Genomic DNA, 16,983 nt, shown 5'->3' on the forward strand with positions numbered 1-16,983 from the left:
TACAACTCAAACAGATAAAGTGGGGAGGGGAGGAGTGGAATTCATAATCTAAAAAACTGCCTGAAGATAAAATACCTTTCTGACTAACCAAGATGGAAAAGGGGGTTTCTAGTTCATGCTGAAAACGTAAGGAACTGTCCCTATCAGCACATAGATAATGCATATAATGGAAGGATAGTTGCCCATCAATGTTACTGTCAATCAAGGAATTTTTCCTTAGAGGTAAGGACAGTAAAGTGACCTCATTTCAGTTCTGTGAACTCTTGATTGGATGCAATTTGCAAATTATCCAGGCTACTGGTTTCTCCCTCTTCCTCCTTGATGCCTACCTTTCCCTGTAGAGAACAGGCAGGGAAAATTAAAGGAAAAGAAACCCACACCAGCCAGGCTGGGTACTTATTAACCATTCAAATGAAATGGTGAAAGTTTAGCGGAAGATACGAAAGGCTCGCCAAAAATGAGTTCTTTTTCATATTTATAATAAATAAAGCATGATTATGCTTCCCATCTCCTACTCCCCAAAATAATCAAAGTCTGAACTGTAGCCAGGAATTCTTCCTTCTCTTTAAAGTGCAGTCATGGGTAGTATGGCATATAGATGGCTAGGAGACAACTAATCCAGATGCTACCACGTCCTGAGAAATACTTCCCTGCCTTCCCCACACCCTCCATGGGTCTCCATAACTTATAGACGTCATGAGTTTGAAGAAGTCAATTTTTTTTCATTGAACATTTATTAATTACCTAACTACAAAACAACTTGAGAAAATGTTAAATATTAAGTATAGCCATTATTCACTGGTCTTTGTATTCATCAATGAAATAGTCAATAAGACTGCTCATTTTTCTATAAGGCATCCTCATCCTTCCTACCACTACCCCAATCACCAAAGAAGAATCCTCTACTGGAATGTGTATACATTTCTTTTGCAAAAGAGCTCTTTAATAATAAAGCAAAGCAAGACCGTGTCATGTTGAGTAATTCAAATTCAATACCATCTGTAAAGATAACAGCAAGGCTGGTGTATTATTTTTTGGAATTTCGGCCAAATATAAAAAAGTATCTTTACTATTAATGGAGAGACAGTGTGACATATTAGATGAGGAGCCAGTCTTGGAGTCTCTAAGACCTAGGTTCAAGTCTCAACTCTAACACAAACCTCTGTGACTTTGGGGTCAACCTCTCAGTGCCCCAGGCAACTCTGTAAGTCTATAAAACTGCAGAGGAGGTGCTGACCTATATTGGTAGAGGAACTTTCTTCACCAGAAGTTCCCTAGAACAACGAAATCATAGGTCTGGCACCCAAAATGATGTACATGAATGTACATGTTCCTCTTGGAATAATACACAAAAATAGGCATTCTGTGACCCCCATGTCAAAAGTTCAAGTTATAGCTGGTTGAAAGAAATAATCATAATTAATAATAATAACAATAAAAGCTAACATTTATAGAGAGACAACTATCTGCCAAGCTTACTATGTGCTAAGTGATTTACAAATATTATCTAATTGACTATGAATGACAACTATTTTCAGCAATACAATGATCCCACAATACAATCGCAAAGGACTGATGATGAAACATACTATCCACCTCCAAAGAAAGAACTGATATTGATTGAACACAGAGTGAAGCATACTATTTTTCACCTTTCATTTTTTTCTTTTATCCAAGTTTTCTTATACAAAATGACTAATAAGGTAATGTTTTACATGATTGCACATGTATAACCTATATCTGATTGCTTACTGCCTCAGGGAAGGGGAAGGGAAGGATAAAATTTTCAAAATTTTAAATAAAAATGTTTATTATTTTAAAAAATCCTCACAACGACCCTGTGTGGTAAATGCTACTATGATCCCCATTATATAGTTGAGGAAACTGAGGCAGACAAAGGTTAAGTAAATTACCCAGGATCACACAGCTAATAAATGTCTGAGGCCAAATTTGAACTCAGGTCTTCCTTATTCCAAACCCCATACTCTGTGCACCACCTGGCCACCTCAAGTAGGCTAAGCTTGCCCACTTTAACTGTTATGAACATGTGATTTCTTCACATATATTTGTCATGTAAATATCATTTCATAGTCAATTATTCCTCCATACCAAAGAATAAACTGAATTGAAGGAATCATGGACTATCAGTGGTATATCATATCTCCTTCTGGAATTTTGATGGCTTTCTCCCTGTATTCAAGTATCAATGCCATTAAATTGTAAGCTCCATCAAGGGAAGGGACAGTCTTTTGCCTCATTTTGTATCCCCAGAGCTTAGCAATATCTGGTACATCATAGGCACTTAATAAATGTTTATGGATGGATGGATGGATTGATACAAGGGCAAGACTGGGGGGATATTTATCAGAGAAGGTATTCTGGCCCCAAACTACAAATTAAATTACAATTAAATCACAAAGGCCAATTAAAGATAACCAAAAATTAGAAGAAATCAAAACAATCATGTCACCAAAATGAATTCAAATTTTATCTAAAACATGCAAAATTATCTGTGAACAAAATGTTAAATATTCTGAATCCCATTATCCAATTTTCATATTTTCCCTTCTAAAAATTCTTCTCTACTTTCCTGTTCTATATTTCACGCCAACATTCAAACCCAACATTCTCTTTATATATACATTTCAGAATGTAGTCATACTAAAAGCACTGGTGATACAGTGGAGAATTTTAAAGAGTAAACATCCAGTACTAAGTGAACACACTATATATCAATCCAGACATTTTAATGAGAGTTGAACATATATGAAAGAACAAGTGCTTCAGAAAACCCACACATCCCCAACCACATGCAGAACAAACAAACACTCACTCCTCATGGCTTCTGCCTACCTGGGTAAGATCGGCAGCCTGTTTTAAGATGTTTTGCTCTAATTGCTTTGCTCTCTCTGCATGAAAAGAATTACTTTGACTCTGGATGACAAATACAACTTCTTTTAAGTCTGTGAATCAGAAAATAGGAATATTAGGTTTGGTTTTTTTTCCCCTTGCCAAGGTAAATGTGAGAAGTAAAAAAACAACACAAGGCACCAGGCAGGAAATCAATAACTATTAGTATAAAGCTAATAGGTTTGTAAAGCACTATACAAATATTATCTCATTTAATACCCACAACAACCCTAGGAGGTAGGTGCTATTATTAACTTCAATTTACAAATGAGGAAACTGAGGCTGAAAAGATTTACTTGTTCAAGATCACATAGCTAATAAGTGTTTGAAAGAGGATTTGAACTCAGGACTTCTTGACTCCAAGTCTATTGTTCTATCTAGTCACTGTACCACCTAGCTAACTTGCCTTATGTAATCAGAATTCCTGTAAAATCTATACCCTTAAAATGTTCTTCCAGTGGCTGACCTAAGGGGAGCGTAGCATCAAGGAAACAAGATTACTATACTCAGGCTGAGTCTGGTGAGGTGACCTCTTCATTTCCTTCTGAATGTATTATCCAACACACCCAGTGATGTGTGTGTGTGTGTTCATGTAGAATTATCTGCAAGGTTTTCTGAAAGCTCACCTGCCACATGTGGCTAAGAATTCAACTTGAGACTGGCACATCAGAACAAGTGCCATATGATGCCCAACCCAGACACTCCAGGAATCTTTGGGATAACCTGGGGTATACTGCTACCAAATAATAGCAGTATGTTGCTTCTACCTGCTTAAGCATTGGAAGCTTTTCACAAAGATCGCTCTAATCCCTGAGATATCCCAGAAGTCGGGTAGTCAGGATTAAGCGTTATTTCCATGAAAACAGCAATATAAAAATGTGTCAGTACTTGGTGCTTAAGGAGGAAATGTTGCATAAAGCACATCTAAAATAACCCTGATGGTATCTGCCTGCCAACTGAAATGCCTGGATAAGAGCCTGGGAGGAGAAAAGCCCTCTGTGCTAGAGAGTGGGAGCTCAAAAATTAGTCACTAGGTCCCTGCTGGTTGAGGCCACTGCTCTGGCGGCCAGATCAGAGAAATACAATTAGGCATTGTCATGCTTTAATCTGATAACAAGGAACAATCAATCAAAATGCCTTGATTGAGCACTTATCATCTGCCAGGCACCAGTCAGGGGCTATACAAATAGAAAAGTCCTTGTCCTCAAGGAGTTTCCACTCTACAGTGGTAAAGTGCTACACCTCAGGTGGCTTTGGGTACATCCTTTCAGGAACTGCCTTTCAGCTGTGTGGGCCTTGGGCCACACCCCTTCATATAGTCAAGGTGGGCTTTTGCCTTTCTCTCTCTTCACTTCTAGGGCCTGAATAGGCTTTCCTATTCTCTCTTCTTACAGACCCATTGGAAAGAGAGGTGTGTACAAGAAATCAGACTTGCTGTAGGTGGATGCCAGCACCTGCCCAGCCCAGCTCAGCCTGAGTGCAAAAATATTGCTTGGGATAGAATTTTATTGAACTATCATTTATTGTTCTGCAGTTATGGTGCTCTACCAGCCAACTGCTCAATTAGCTGTTTTGCATATAAAATTCTAATCTAAATTCTAAACATTGCCCCCAAATGGTCTCAGATGAAAACCTAATAAAAAATCTAATATGGAAAATTCCATGTTGCTAGCCATATGTAAATACAGACTGGTTCTTTATTCAACTCAATACGCATTGTCTGTGATGATGCAAGGTGCTTAATACAAAGGTATGACCCCACTCACTGTAAAACCTGCAATATAGACTTAAACTGTTTATATATTATAGGTTATATGTATACACACATGAAAATGTCTATACATTAAAATGTATAAATCCACATGGGTGCGCTCTCTTTTTAAATTTTTTTTTTTAAGTTAGGACTGAAATGTAATCTCAGATTCATTGCTCCAAGTGTGCCAGTTTACATTCAGCGAAGCCTGCCCATCCTAGCAAAGAGACCAACCACCATTTGGGTTTTTTTGTTTTATTATTACTATTATTTTATTATTTTCCAGTTATATGTAGAGATCGTTTACAACATTTGTTTTTATAATACTTCCAATTTCAAATTTTTCTCCCTCCCTCCCCTCCCTCCCCCATCCCCAAGACAGCAGGTAATCTGATATAGGTTATATATGTACAATAACATTAAACATATTTCTGTATTAGTCATGTTATAAGAGAAGAATCAGAGCAAAAAGGAAAAACCTCAAAAAAGAAAAACAACAGCACCCAAAACAAAAGAAATAGTATGGTTCAATCAGCATCCATACTCCACAGATCTTTTTTTTTTTTTTTTTTCTGGATTTGGAGATCCTTTTCCATCATGAGTCCTTTGGAACTTTCTTGTACCATTGTATTGGCCAACCACCATTTGTGATGAGATATGCTCTTGAGTCTCAATATTCTCCTCTGGAAAAATGCTACTATTTGCCTTGTTTGTGAGTTGTGTTCATCAAAGGAAAGAATTCTGAAATAGGAAATTGCTCTCTTTATACATGTGAGCTACTGTCTTATCTGCTTGATGCCACCATTTCTACAGGGTCAGCAGTGAGAAGCATCATGATTCAATAGGCAACCAGACTTGGGTTCAAACTCCACTTGAGATACTTCCTAGCTATGTGACCCTGGGCAAGTCACTTAACTTCTCTCAGCTTCAGTTTTTTCTTCTATAAAAGAAGGATACTAGTCTCATTTATGCTAACTTAGTCTCTTCTAGCTCTAAATCCATGCTCCTGGAACACTAATGCACTGTTGGTGGTGTTGTGAACTGATCCAGCTATTCTGGAGAGCAATTTAGAACTATGTTCAAAGGGCTATGGGATTGTGCATACCCTTTGACCCAGTAATACCACTACTAGGTCTGTATCTCAAGATCATAAAAAAGAGGAAAGGACCCACATGTACAAAAATATTTATAGCAGTTCTCTTTGTGGTGTTAAAGAATTAGAAATCAAGGGAATGCCCATTAACTGGGGAATGGCTGAACAAGTTGTGGTATATGAATGTAATGGAATACTATTGTGCTGTAAGAAATGATGAGCAGGCAGATTTCAGAAAAACTTAGAAAGACTTAAGTGAACTGACAGTGAGTGAAGTGAGCAGAACAAGGAAAACACTGTACACAGTAAGAGCAACATTTTGTCATGACCAACTGTGATAGACTTAGCTCTTCTCAGCAATACAATGATCCAAGACAACTCCAAAGGTCTCATAATGGAAAATGTTCTCCATATCCAGAAAAAAGAACTGTGGATTCTGAATGCAGATTGAACCATGCTGATTGAACCATGTAGGGGCTGAGGTTTTTCCCTTTTCAGAACAATGATTCTTCTTTTACAACATGACTAATGCAGAAATATGTTTAATGTGATTATATATTTTTTTATGTATGTATATATGTGGGTGTGTATGTATGTGTATGTGTGTTTGTGTATATATATATATATACATATATATACACATACATACATACATACATATAACCTATATCAGATTGCTTTCTGTCTTGGAAGGGGGAGGGAAGGGAGCAAGGGAGAAAAATTTGGAACTAAAAACCTTATGAAAACAAATGTTGAAAACTGTCTTTACATGTAACTGGAAAATAATAGAATACTTTTATGATTTAAAAAAATAAATCTATGCTTCTATGAATGCTGCTATTTCTGTTTTCCAAAGATTTTGTGTTTCTTCTCTATGTACATAGCAGGGTAGAGCAGCTAGGTTGCTCAGTGGATAGAACATTGGCCCTGAAGTTGGGAGGACCTGAGCTCAAGTCTCACCTGAGATACTTACTAACCGTGTGACTCTGGGCAAGTCATTTAGCACCAACTGCCTTAAACGCCTGGGGCCATCTCTAGTTGTTCTAATCTATATCTTGCCACTGGACCCAGATGGCTCTGGAGGAGAGTGGGAGGCTGGTGACTGTGCACAGCCCTCCCTCACTTAAATCCAATTCAGTGCAAGTCATGACATCACCCCGATGATCTCTTCAAGAATGAAGGAAAAATAACAACATGGCAGGGAGAGTTCAGCATTGTTGGATAAGTAAGAAATATTGCTGGCAACTATCTTTATGTACAACTTGATGGAATCCAGTTATGGCCCCAGTGAAATTTATTATGTGAAAGGGTTTATATGTTATTTGAGTCTCTCCATCCTGAAAACAAAACAAAACAAAAACAAAAACTAAACTAGCTTGGGATGGTTTTTTAAAAAAATAATTCAAATGTTGAAAAACTATTCCTCTTCAGGCTGCACTCATGATTCTGCCAGACTTTCTCTATCCCGTCCCCATCACCGTGGTAGCACACTCCACCCACGCATTTCATTCACACCTTTGAAACATCCTCAGTCCCTATGGCCTCGATCTTCCCAGAACTACAATTTAAGGAAGAGGCTCAGGACAGCCATGACTTCACTCCTTTCCAGGCTGCATCCTTCCTCTGCCCTCCTCCACAATGGCTCTTGTCACTTCATAGCCGCCCCCCTTCCCCCACCATCAGCATTTCAGCTCCCTTTTGGGTGGCTTCCTTTTTTTGTCTTCTCTGATGAGAACATAAGCTCCCAGAGGACAGAGGCTATCTTTCTGTTTGTATTTGTATTCCCAGCATTTAGCATGGTGCTGGGGACATAGTCACAAAAAAGGTAATACATGATTATGGACTTGACAAGACTCTAGGAAAACTAGTCACTGATTCTTTTTTTTGCGCGCGTGCGCATGTGTGTGTGTGTGTGTGTGTGTGTGTGTGTGTGTGTGTGTGACTGATTCTTGATAATTATTGGAGAAAGTAAGTACCTTGATGCTATAGGACTCCTCACTTCTGATAGCAGCCCTCAGGTTTCACTTAAAGAAGGGCCCTCATCATCTACACTCTTCACTTATCTTCCAACTCTAAGTCCCTACTCTATAGTATCTGCCTAAGGAACAGAACCAAATAAGATACACACATTGACTGGCCCTCTATCACGGAGATAGAATTTGAATCCAGGCCCTCCCAGTACAGAGCCAGTGTTATTTCTAAAATTTTATACTGTCTTTCTCAATTCATTCCATTGTATTTAATTTAAAAGCTGCAACAACTCAAAACACATCACCATGGTTTTTCCAGAAGAAAAAGGTATGAGAAGTCTCTTGAGGAGGAAGACCAAGACATTCTAGGGAGGAGAAGGGGAAAGACACAAAGAAGCAAGTAAAAGAAACTGAACACATAAAGTAAATAATAAACATGAAATAAAATTAATAAGGTAAATAATAAATAGAAAATAAATAACAAATATGAATAAGTAAATAAGATTAAAAAATAAAGTAAATAATAAAGGAGACAATCAACTCATAAAAGGAAATTGAGCAAAAGGGGAAAAGGAAATTGTAGTAGCAGCCTGGTAGGCCTGAGTCCAGTTAGGGATGCTCTGGCCCTGAAGGGGACACGATGACCATGGAGAAATACGGTTAATCAGCTTGCTGCGGTCAGTTAGAGATGACTCTTTACTTGGAGAAGCAAAGTAGTTGATTAACCAAGTAGTGGCTGGTCAAGCAAATAACAAAGTAGACATGTCAGGGACACCCAGAAAGCCGCATGCCTTGAATTTAGAACATGAGCTTAGTTGGCAGCCAGTCGTGTTTGCTATGTGATTAGGACCAGGTAGTGACAATAATCTCAAGTTAGAAACGTGGAATTTTTATTATTCATATATCCAAATAGCTAGTATCATCATTTTCCAGGCTGTTGTAACTTTTCAGTCTTAGGTCTCTCCCCCCACCCCCTTCTCGCCTCTATAAAATCGTCATCTTCTCCTTTGTTTGGGGAGTTGAAGTTAGACTTCTTCTCCTAGCCATACCTCTATATGCCAAATAATAAAAACTTTTACTTAAATTTTGATTGGATTGTGTGGGTGAGTAATTCTTTTTTTTTTTCTTTTTTTTTTTTTGCCGGGCAATGGGGGTTAAGTGACTTGCCCAGGGTCACACAGCTAGTAAGTGTCAAGTGTCTGAGGCCGGATTTGAACTCAGGTACTCCTGAATCCAGGGCCGGTGCTTTATTCACTGCGCCACCTAGCCGCCCCCGAGTAATTCTTTTAAAGAGGAATGTTTTCAAGAACCAATCTAGTGGTAACAGAAATGAAGAAAAAGAAAAAGGATCTTGAGGGAAAGGATCAAAACCCATCCTATGGGGCAGCTAGATGGCGCAGTGGATAGAGCACCGGCCCTGGAGTCAGGAGTACCTGAGTTCAAATCCGGCCTCAGACACTTAACACTTACTAGCTGTGTGACCCTGGGCAAGTCACCTAACCCCAATTGCCTCACTAAAAAAAAAAACAAAAAACCAAAAACCTATCCTATGCCTTCCTTGTAAAAACATATAACTAACAAGGATTTTAGAACCACCAAGTTGTCATGGAAAGTCTTTCAAGGAAAGGTCTATACCTATGCACATGCTCACCTCTTACCTGGACAGTGCAGTTCAGAGGAGGGGACAGAATGATGAGGAGAGGAAAGGACTCTACTGGGAGTGAGGAAGGACCAGAGTTCCCATCCCAGTGCTGACAGTGTCTATTGGGATTGTGACACTAGGCAAGGCACTTCGCCTTAGGTGGCTTTTGAATTTGACTCTGTCACCCAGTGTATCAGAGAGCCTTTCTAGCTTTTTGTTGCCTGTGTCTCCTTCAGCTTCATCTTAGGCATTGATAAAAATGGGGCTAAAGGGGACAGCTAGGTGGTACAGTTGTTAAAGCACTGGCCCTGGATTCAGGAGGACCTGAGTTCAAATCCAGCCTCAAATACTTGACACTTACTAGCTGTGTGACCCTGGGCAAGTCACTTAACCCCAATTGCCTCATCAAAAAAAAATGGGGCCAAAGAGCCAGGCTTGTGATAATATACCAAAAAATATTTACTCCACACATCAAAAAGAGCAAAAGGAAACCTTTATTCTACTAGACTATTACAAGATTAAAATATTTAGATATAAAAATATAAACACAAATTTTTTCCAGTTACTTACCTAAGTCATTTTTACTTGATGTTCTACTTTTTCCCAAATTCTGTTTTTAAAAAAAAGAGAAAGAAATATCACATGAGAAAATATGAATATATATGAATATGAGAAAATATGGAATAAATATGTGCAGCCAAACATCACAGCTCTTGGAAAGGTACAAATACAAGTTTTCTGATCATGATTTTAAACAGGAGAGCTTGGCAATGTTCCCTTCTTCTTACTCACAGAAAAGATCAGGAAAAATGAGATAGAAAAGGGGTAGACTCATGAAGAAAAAACTAAGAAAGATGACAGGATTTGGTGGTATATTTCTCATGAAGATGAATTCATTTAATTTTTATATATTTTATCATCTTTGGGGGTAATATGATTAATTAAGGTAGTCATCAAATAAAACGAAGATTTTTAATCAAAGGGACTGCCATTTTCGGAAAGGCCTCACCCCACTCCCTTCCTTCACTCCCAGCTCATCTCATTCTCCAGACTTCTTTATCTCCTCAACTGCTGCTTATATACCCTGAGGGCTCAAATCTCCTAATTAGTGGTTCAATGGCCAAGATTTCCATATAAAGATGAGGTGCCAACCATGCTCACTTCACTCTCAGGTCAAAGTTACTTCAACAAGAATGACACTTGTCAGACAAATGTAATGTCCTTTTTCAGCATAACTAGACTAGTAGATCAAGGGCATACTAGAGAGACAGACAGACATAGATATACAGATATCAGAAAAGTATAAAACAAAGCTTTACATTCTATACTTATAGGCAAGATGGCAAAACATGGACTATATGGTAATCGCCTCAGGTGTATTTGAAACCAGTTGAATAGATGGACTCAGTCAGTCCTTAATGTGCTGTGATCAGCTTGGAGGGGCAGCTAGGTGTCGCAGGAGATAAAACACTGAGCCTAGAGACAAAAATACCTGAATTCAAATCTAGCCTCAGATACTTACTAGCTGTGTGACCTTGGGCAAGTCACTTAAGCTCTATTTGCCTCAGGTTCCTCTTCTGTAAAATGAACTAGAGAAGGAAATGGCAAACCATTCCACTTTTTTGCCAAGAAAACCCCAAATGGGATAATGAAGAGTCTGAAACAACTGAGCAACAATAATAAATCAGCTTGGAAGAAGGTCTACAGGAGAGGACATTGGCTCAGGGTTCTTGGCTCTGGACTGCTCAACATTTATCCATGACTTAGATGACACCATGGACAGCATGCTTCTCAAACCTTTAAGTGAAATAAAGTTGGGAAGAGCCGGGAGCAGGGTATAGGAGCTGCAGAGAGGCAGATCTGATCTTGATATGAGGAAAAAGCTTTTTGGGTATTAGAGCAGTAAAAAACAAAACAATACAAAAAAACCTGGAATGGGCTCTCTCAGCAAGTAGAGAGATCCCAGACCTGGGGGGGTCTTCAAACAGAGAGGGTATGATGATTAAGTCACTCAATCAATCAGCATTTAATAAGTGCTTTCTGCACATCAGGGACCATGCTAAGCACTAAGCATACAAAGAAATACAAAAACAGTCCCTGCTCTCAAGGAGCTCACAGTCTACTGGGGCGACAACATGCAAACTATGTACAAACTAGATATAGACAGGATAAACTGGGGATAATCAACAGAGCAAAGGCACTGGCATTGAGAGGGGTTACGAAAGGCTTCCTGTAGAAGGTGAGATTTTAGTTGAAAGAACCCAGGGAAGCCCAGAGGGAGAACATTCCAGACACAGGGGAAGAGGAAATACCTGGAGTCTAGAGATAAAGCATCTTGTGTGGGGAACAACAAGAAGGGTGGTGTCACTGGATGCCAGAGTAAGGGAGGGATGGGAAGAAGGATGTTAAGGAAAGGCAGCTGGGCAGCGAGTTACAAAGGGTTTTGAATGACAAACATAGGAGTTTATATTTGATTTAGGAAGTGATAAGGAATCATTAGGGAATCTTGCAGAAGGCATTCCTGTTCAGAGAGAACCCTCTGAGGTTCTTTCTAACTCAAATTCTGAAAAATTGTTTGTCCTCTGGATCTGTTTCCTCATGTGTAAAAGGATGTGGTGAATGATATGATCTTGATCATTCCTTGAAGTCCTAAATTATATAGTCCTAGTAATCCAGTTTGGCTGTAAAATACAATCTATGAGTGAGCCAGCAGACTTCAAATGCCAGGCTAAGAAATGTCTATTTCAGCAGCAGCAAGAGATACTACAGTCCCAAACTCTTCCACCAAGAAGTCATAGCTATGACTCTGAGCAAATCATTTAACCCTGCTGAGCCTCAGAAAAGGGGATAATAATATTACATAGGTAATATTGGGATAATGTCTCTAACTCACAGGGTTAAGTTGAGGATCATGTGAAATCATGTATAAAGAATTGAGGTCTTATATGAATGCGAGCGAATATTGTTGTTGTTTGTGAATAAAGTACAAAGTGCCAACAACTAGAATTGTCCATTTTGCCCTGGTATTTTTTTCCCAACCATACTTGTGATTTCATTGTTATGAGGAACTCCCAGTGAAAAAATTCCCTTTACTAATATAAACTGGCACCCACTCTGCAACTTATATTCTTGGAAAGTACATTGGGACACTGAGAGATTAAATGACTTGCTAAAAGGCATGGAAACCAGCATGTATCAAAAGCAGCACCTGAACCTAGATCTACCTGGGGGAGCTAAGTAGTACAGTGGTTAGAGTCCTAGGCTGGAGTTAGGAAGATTTGACCTCAAACCCAGCCTCAGACACTAACTGTGTAACCCTGCTCAAGTCACTTAACCTCTGTTTACCCCAGTTTCCTCATCTGTAAAATGGGGTTAATTATAACACCTATTTCCCAGGGCTATTGTCAGGATCAAAGGAAATAATATTTGTAGAGTGTTTAGCACAATGCCTGGCACACTGTAAATGCCATATAAATGTCAGTTGTTGTTGTTGTTGTTACCACCAGAGTGAGACCAGGTCTCTCTATATATAAAACACTGCATGTCCTACAGATACCTCAAATTTAACATGTCCAAAAAAACCTCATTTTCTTTCCCTTCCAATCCACCTTGCTTGGTAATTTGTATATATACTCATATAGATATAAATATAGATATAGATAGTGAACTTTCTTTCTAATATAATCATGATGATAATAACTGCTAGCATTTGTTAAGGGCTAAAATTCTAGCTAAACTGTCTAAAATATCTAATGAGTGGTCGCCAATAAATTATAAGCTTTAGCAAGAGTTAGACTTTTAAGAATTTATTAAGGAGAATAAGAATTTGGTAAAGAGAGAGAAAAAGGCCTAGATTCCTATCTATTAAAGGGAGAGCACATTTCTAGCTCTGCTCTCCACCAGAGTCCCAAGGAAAGAGCCCGAGACCGAGAGCCAGTCTCTTCCTTCCTCCTCCCACTAGCCCGCCTCACTTCCTCGCGCCAAAAAAAAGACTCCTGGTCTTGCCCTCAAAGACCTTCGCTTCATGGGCGGAACTCTTCTACAGTAAGTCTCCAGCAGGTGGCGTCATTCCAATCGTTACAGTTCCCCGCTTTGTTTCCTCAAGAAACAGTATGTTTCCTTGATGAAACAAAACGGGGAACTTTAAAGTATGCAAAGTACTTTTCATATGTTGACCCATTTGATCCTCACAATGGGTGCTATTATTATACCCACTTTGCAGAGAAGGAAACTGAGGTTAAATGACTTGCCCAGGGTCATTTAGCTATTAAGTGTCTGAGGCAGGATTCAAACTCAGGTCTTCCTAGTGCCAAGTCTCAAGCTCTATCTACTGTTATGAGTTCTATTCAGGGTGCCACCTACAGCTTACTTTCTCTAGCCTTACGCTGCCATATGTGGTGGCTGGACCCCCAACTAGTCATCCATTAAGGGTCCTTTTATGTTCAGTTTTCTTTACAGATTTTGCCAAGACTACATATGTGGATCTTTGCTGGCAAAACTGGGAACAGTGTAAATTCCACCACGGAGAAATTTATCTATTTAGCTTGGCAAGTAAATGCTCGTTTAGGGAAGAAAAACAAAATCTAGTAATGAGGAAACAAACACCTAGATTAAGCCTATTTTCTGAAATGACATGTGTGAGTGACTGAGGGTGGGGGTTGGTACAAAGCTGAGTAGCAGAGTGCCAGGCCTTTCATATGAGGGCTGAACCAGGAGTACAAATAGCTATTTTTAAAGCTAGACTACTGTGATAGGTGCCACAAGAGAAAATGACAAATAACTTCTATTGAGGTTCCTATGAGGTGGTTCACATCTGTTTGGAGGGAAAGTATCAAGGAGAAAGCATTTGGCAGGAACTTGAAGGATGAGCAGGAAAAGGCATTTTTAAACAGAAGGAACAGCATGAAAAAAGGCACTGAGTGGAAAAATGGTGGGGGTGCTTACGAGTCAGAGGTTCATATGGTAACAAAGTGGGAAGACCTTAGACATTATTCGGTTCAAACCCCCTAATTTTACAGATGAGAAAACTGGCTCAGAGGCTAAGTGACTCGGCGTGGCCAAGGTCACTTGGTGAGATTATGGCAGAGTCAAGACTAGACCCAGGACTCCTGATGCCCAGACTGGTGGTGCCCACTTCACTGTACCAAGCCTGACACACTTAGGGAACACTAACTAGTACTCTATGACCACAGCATAGAGTCAGGCGGTTGCAGAGAAGAATTCGTGTTTTAGGTACAAACTAACTGGACTGGCCAGCCTTTGAAGTCACTTAAAATTCTGAGATTTTCTCAACAGATAGGAATAGTAGGGGATAAAGCTGGAAAGATGCCAGACTGAGAGTTTGGACGTTTTTCTATAGGCAATGGAGAGCTAATGAAGTTAGGCAATAGAGCTAAAGGGTGAAAGTCCTCATTTATATGATCTAACCTTAACCAGGCACTCACTATAGTAAGGCAATCATTTTATTCCTCCTCAATCGGTTCTCTAGCCCAGAGGCTAATTCAAAGCTTCCTTTCTCACATCTCACCTTCCCACAGCTCTCTCAGCTAAAGCTTTTCCTCTTATTGAGAAAATGGAAGCCATTAGCCCTGAGGTCCCCCTAGTCCTCTTCATCTCAAAAGCCAGGTCATCTTCCACTTTCTCCCCATTTCCCCCCAATCTATGAGAATGAGACAACACATTCTTTGCATAATTCCAAATTGCTTTCCAGAATGCTTGGCCTAATTCATAGCTCTCACATGAATGTGCCCATTTCCCAACACCTTTCCAACACTGGCCATTCCCCTTTCGGATTCTCTGCCCAAGTGCTGAGTGTGAGGTGAACGGCCAGCCATAATGGTCTTTTCTCAGTCTTCATCCTTTTCAACTTTTCAGCAGCATTTATCATATCAACTTCCAAACTGCATGACCTACAGATACCTCAAATTTAACATGTCCAAAACCAATCTTATTTTCTTTCCCTTCCAATCCACCTTCTTTAAAACTTCCTTATTTCTTTCAGGGGAACCATCATCCTTTCAGTCTCCCAGGTTCCCAAAACTCAGCTTTATGTTGTTTGTCACTTTTCCTCATCCCATATACCAGCTGTCACTTGCTGTCATTTCTACCTTCCCAATATCTCTTTCATCAGACTCCTCACTACTCACATGATCACAATCCTAGTTCGGGGCATCATCACCTCATACATTGATCACTACTCCTGTACATCTGCCCCATAGATGCTCATATGATTTTCTTTAAGTACAGGGCTCCCTATATGACTCCCCTACTTCATAAACTCCCGAAGCTCCCAATTGCCTCTAGGATAAAACATCAACTCCTTTTTGGCTTTTAAACTCTTCACAATCTAGGTCAAGCCTACCATTTTAGGCCCCCATTCCTCATTCTTCTCCCCATTCTCTGTGGTGTAGCCAAACTGATCTTGTTCTTCCTTATATGTGGCACTCCATCTCCCACTTCTCCACCTTTACTCTGGCCAGCTACCATGTTGGAAATATACTCCTTACTCTCCCCCACTTTAAAGAATCTCCTTTTTTCTTTATGACTCATGAAGTCTTTCTTGTTTTCCTTTACTCCCACCCCCAACTGTTAGTGTCCTCCCTCTTCACCTTCTATAAACTAATATTCATTTTATATACTTAAAATATACTTATAAATATGTGCTTATATATTTACACTTACATTCATTTTATATATACTTATATATAATGTATATACTTTATATACAATGTTGTATCTGCTAATAAAATGTAAGTTATTTGAGGACAGGAGTTATTTCATTTTTCTTTTTGTTTCACTTCTGCCTAGCATAGTGCCTGGCACACAACAGATACTTCATAAATGTTTATTGAATTTTCTTAGGGATTTTTCCTCATAGCCTTAAAATGGGAATTATGAAATCACAAAATTTTAAAACAGAGAGGAACCTTAGAGATTATCTAACTTCATTTTGCACAAAAGGAAACTGAGGCCCATATAAGTTAGGGCCTAAGGTCATACAACTAATTAGGTGACAGAGCCAAACCCAGGTCTCCTTACTATCAATTCAATTCTTCTACACCATAAGAATAATACCTGTCCAACCTACCTATCAGAAATGTTGAGGATAATATGCAATAGCAGATGTGAAACTACTTTGGAAGTAAGTTGAAAATGATATATGAATGTAGGGTATCATTGCCATCATAAGGCTGAAGAGGGAGAAATACCTATGATTCTGCTTCCAGGCTGGATAGCTTGGACAATAGTTGGATCATCCTGTGTTGAATATCAGAATAATGGGTATTTAAACCAAAGATAAATGGACTTTACACCAAATGCAACTAAATACAAAAGAAAAAACCATCAATTTTTTAAAAGTTATTCTTTTTTGCTTGTTTGGTTGGTTTTTTTGGTGGGGCAATGGGGGTTAAGTGACTTGCCCAGGGTCACACAGCCAGTAAGTGTCGTGTCTAAGGCCAGATTTGAACTCAGGAACTCCTGAATCCAGGGCTGGTGCTTTATCCACTGTGCCACCTAGCCGCCCCACCATCAATTTTTTTAAAAAATCTTAATTTTTTTTAAAGTGCTGGAACTCAAAATTTTTAAAGGCTTAGTTTAAATTTTCCCTTTCCTC

At 39.2% G+C, this 16,983-nt stretch overlaps 1 protein-coding gene across 1 annotated transcript in view; it reads right to left on the reverse strand.

Annotated features, from left to right (window-relative positions):
• The window catches only part of B3GLCT (beta 3-glucosyltransferase), a 134,016-nt gene that overhangs the window by 87,754 nt on the left and 29,279 nt on the right, over nt 1-16,983 (reverse strand). The window contains 2 exon segments of the mRNA XM_043998031.1: nt 2,854-2,963; nt 9,939-9,978. Of these exon segments, the coding sequence (XP_043853966.1) occupies nt 2,854-2,963; nt 9,939-9,978 (150 nt within the window).

Source organism: Dromiciops gliroides, chromosome 3, assembly GCF_019393635.1.
Source record: "Dromiciops gliroides isolate mDroGli1 chromosome 3, mDroGli1.pri, whole genome shotgun sequence".
NCBI lineage: Eukaryota > Metazoa > Chordata > Mammalia > Microbiotheria > Microbiotheriidae > Dromiciops > Dromiciops gliroides.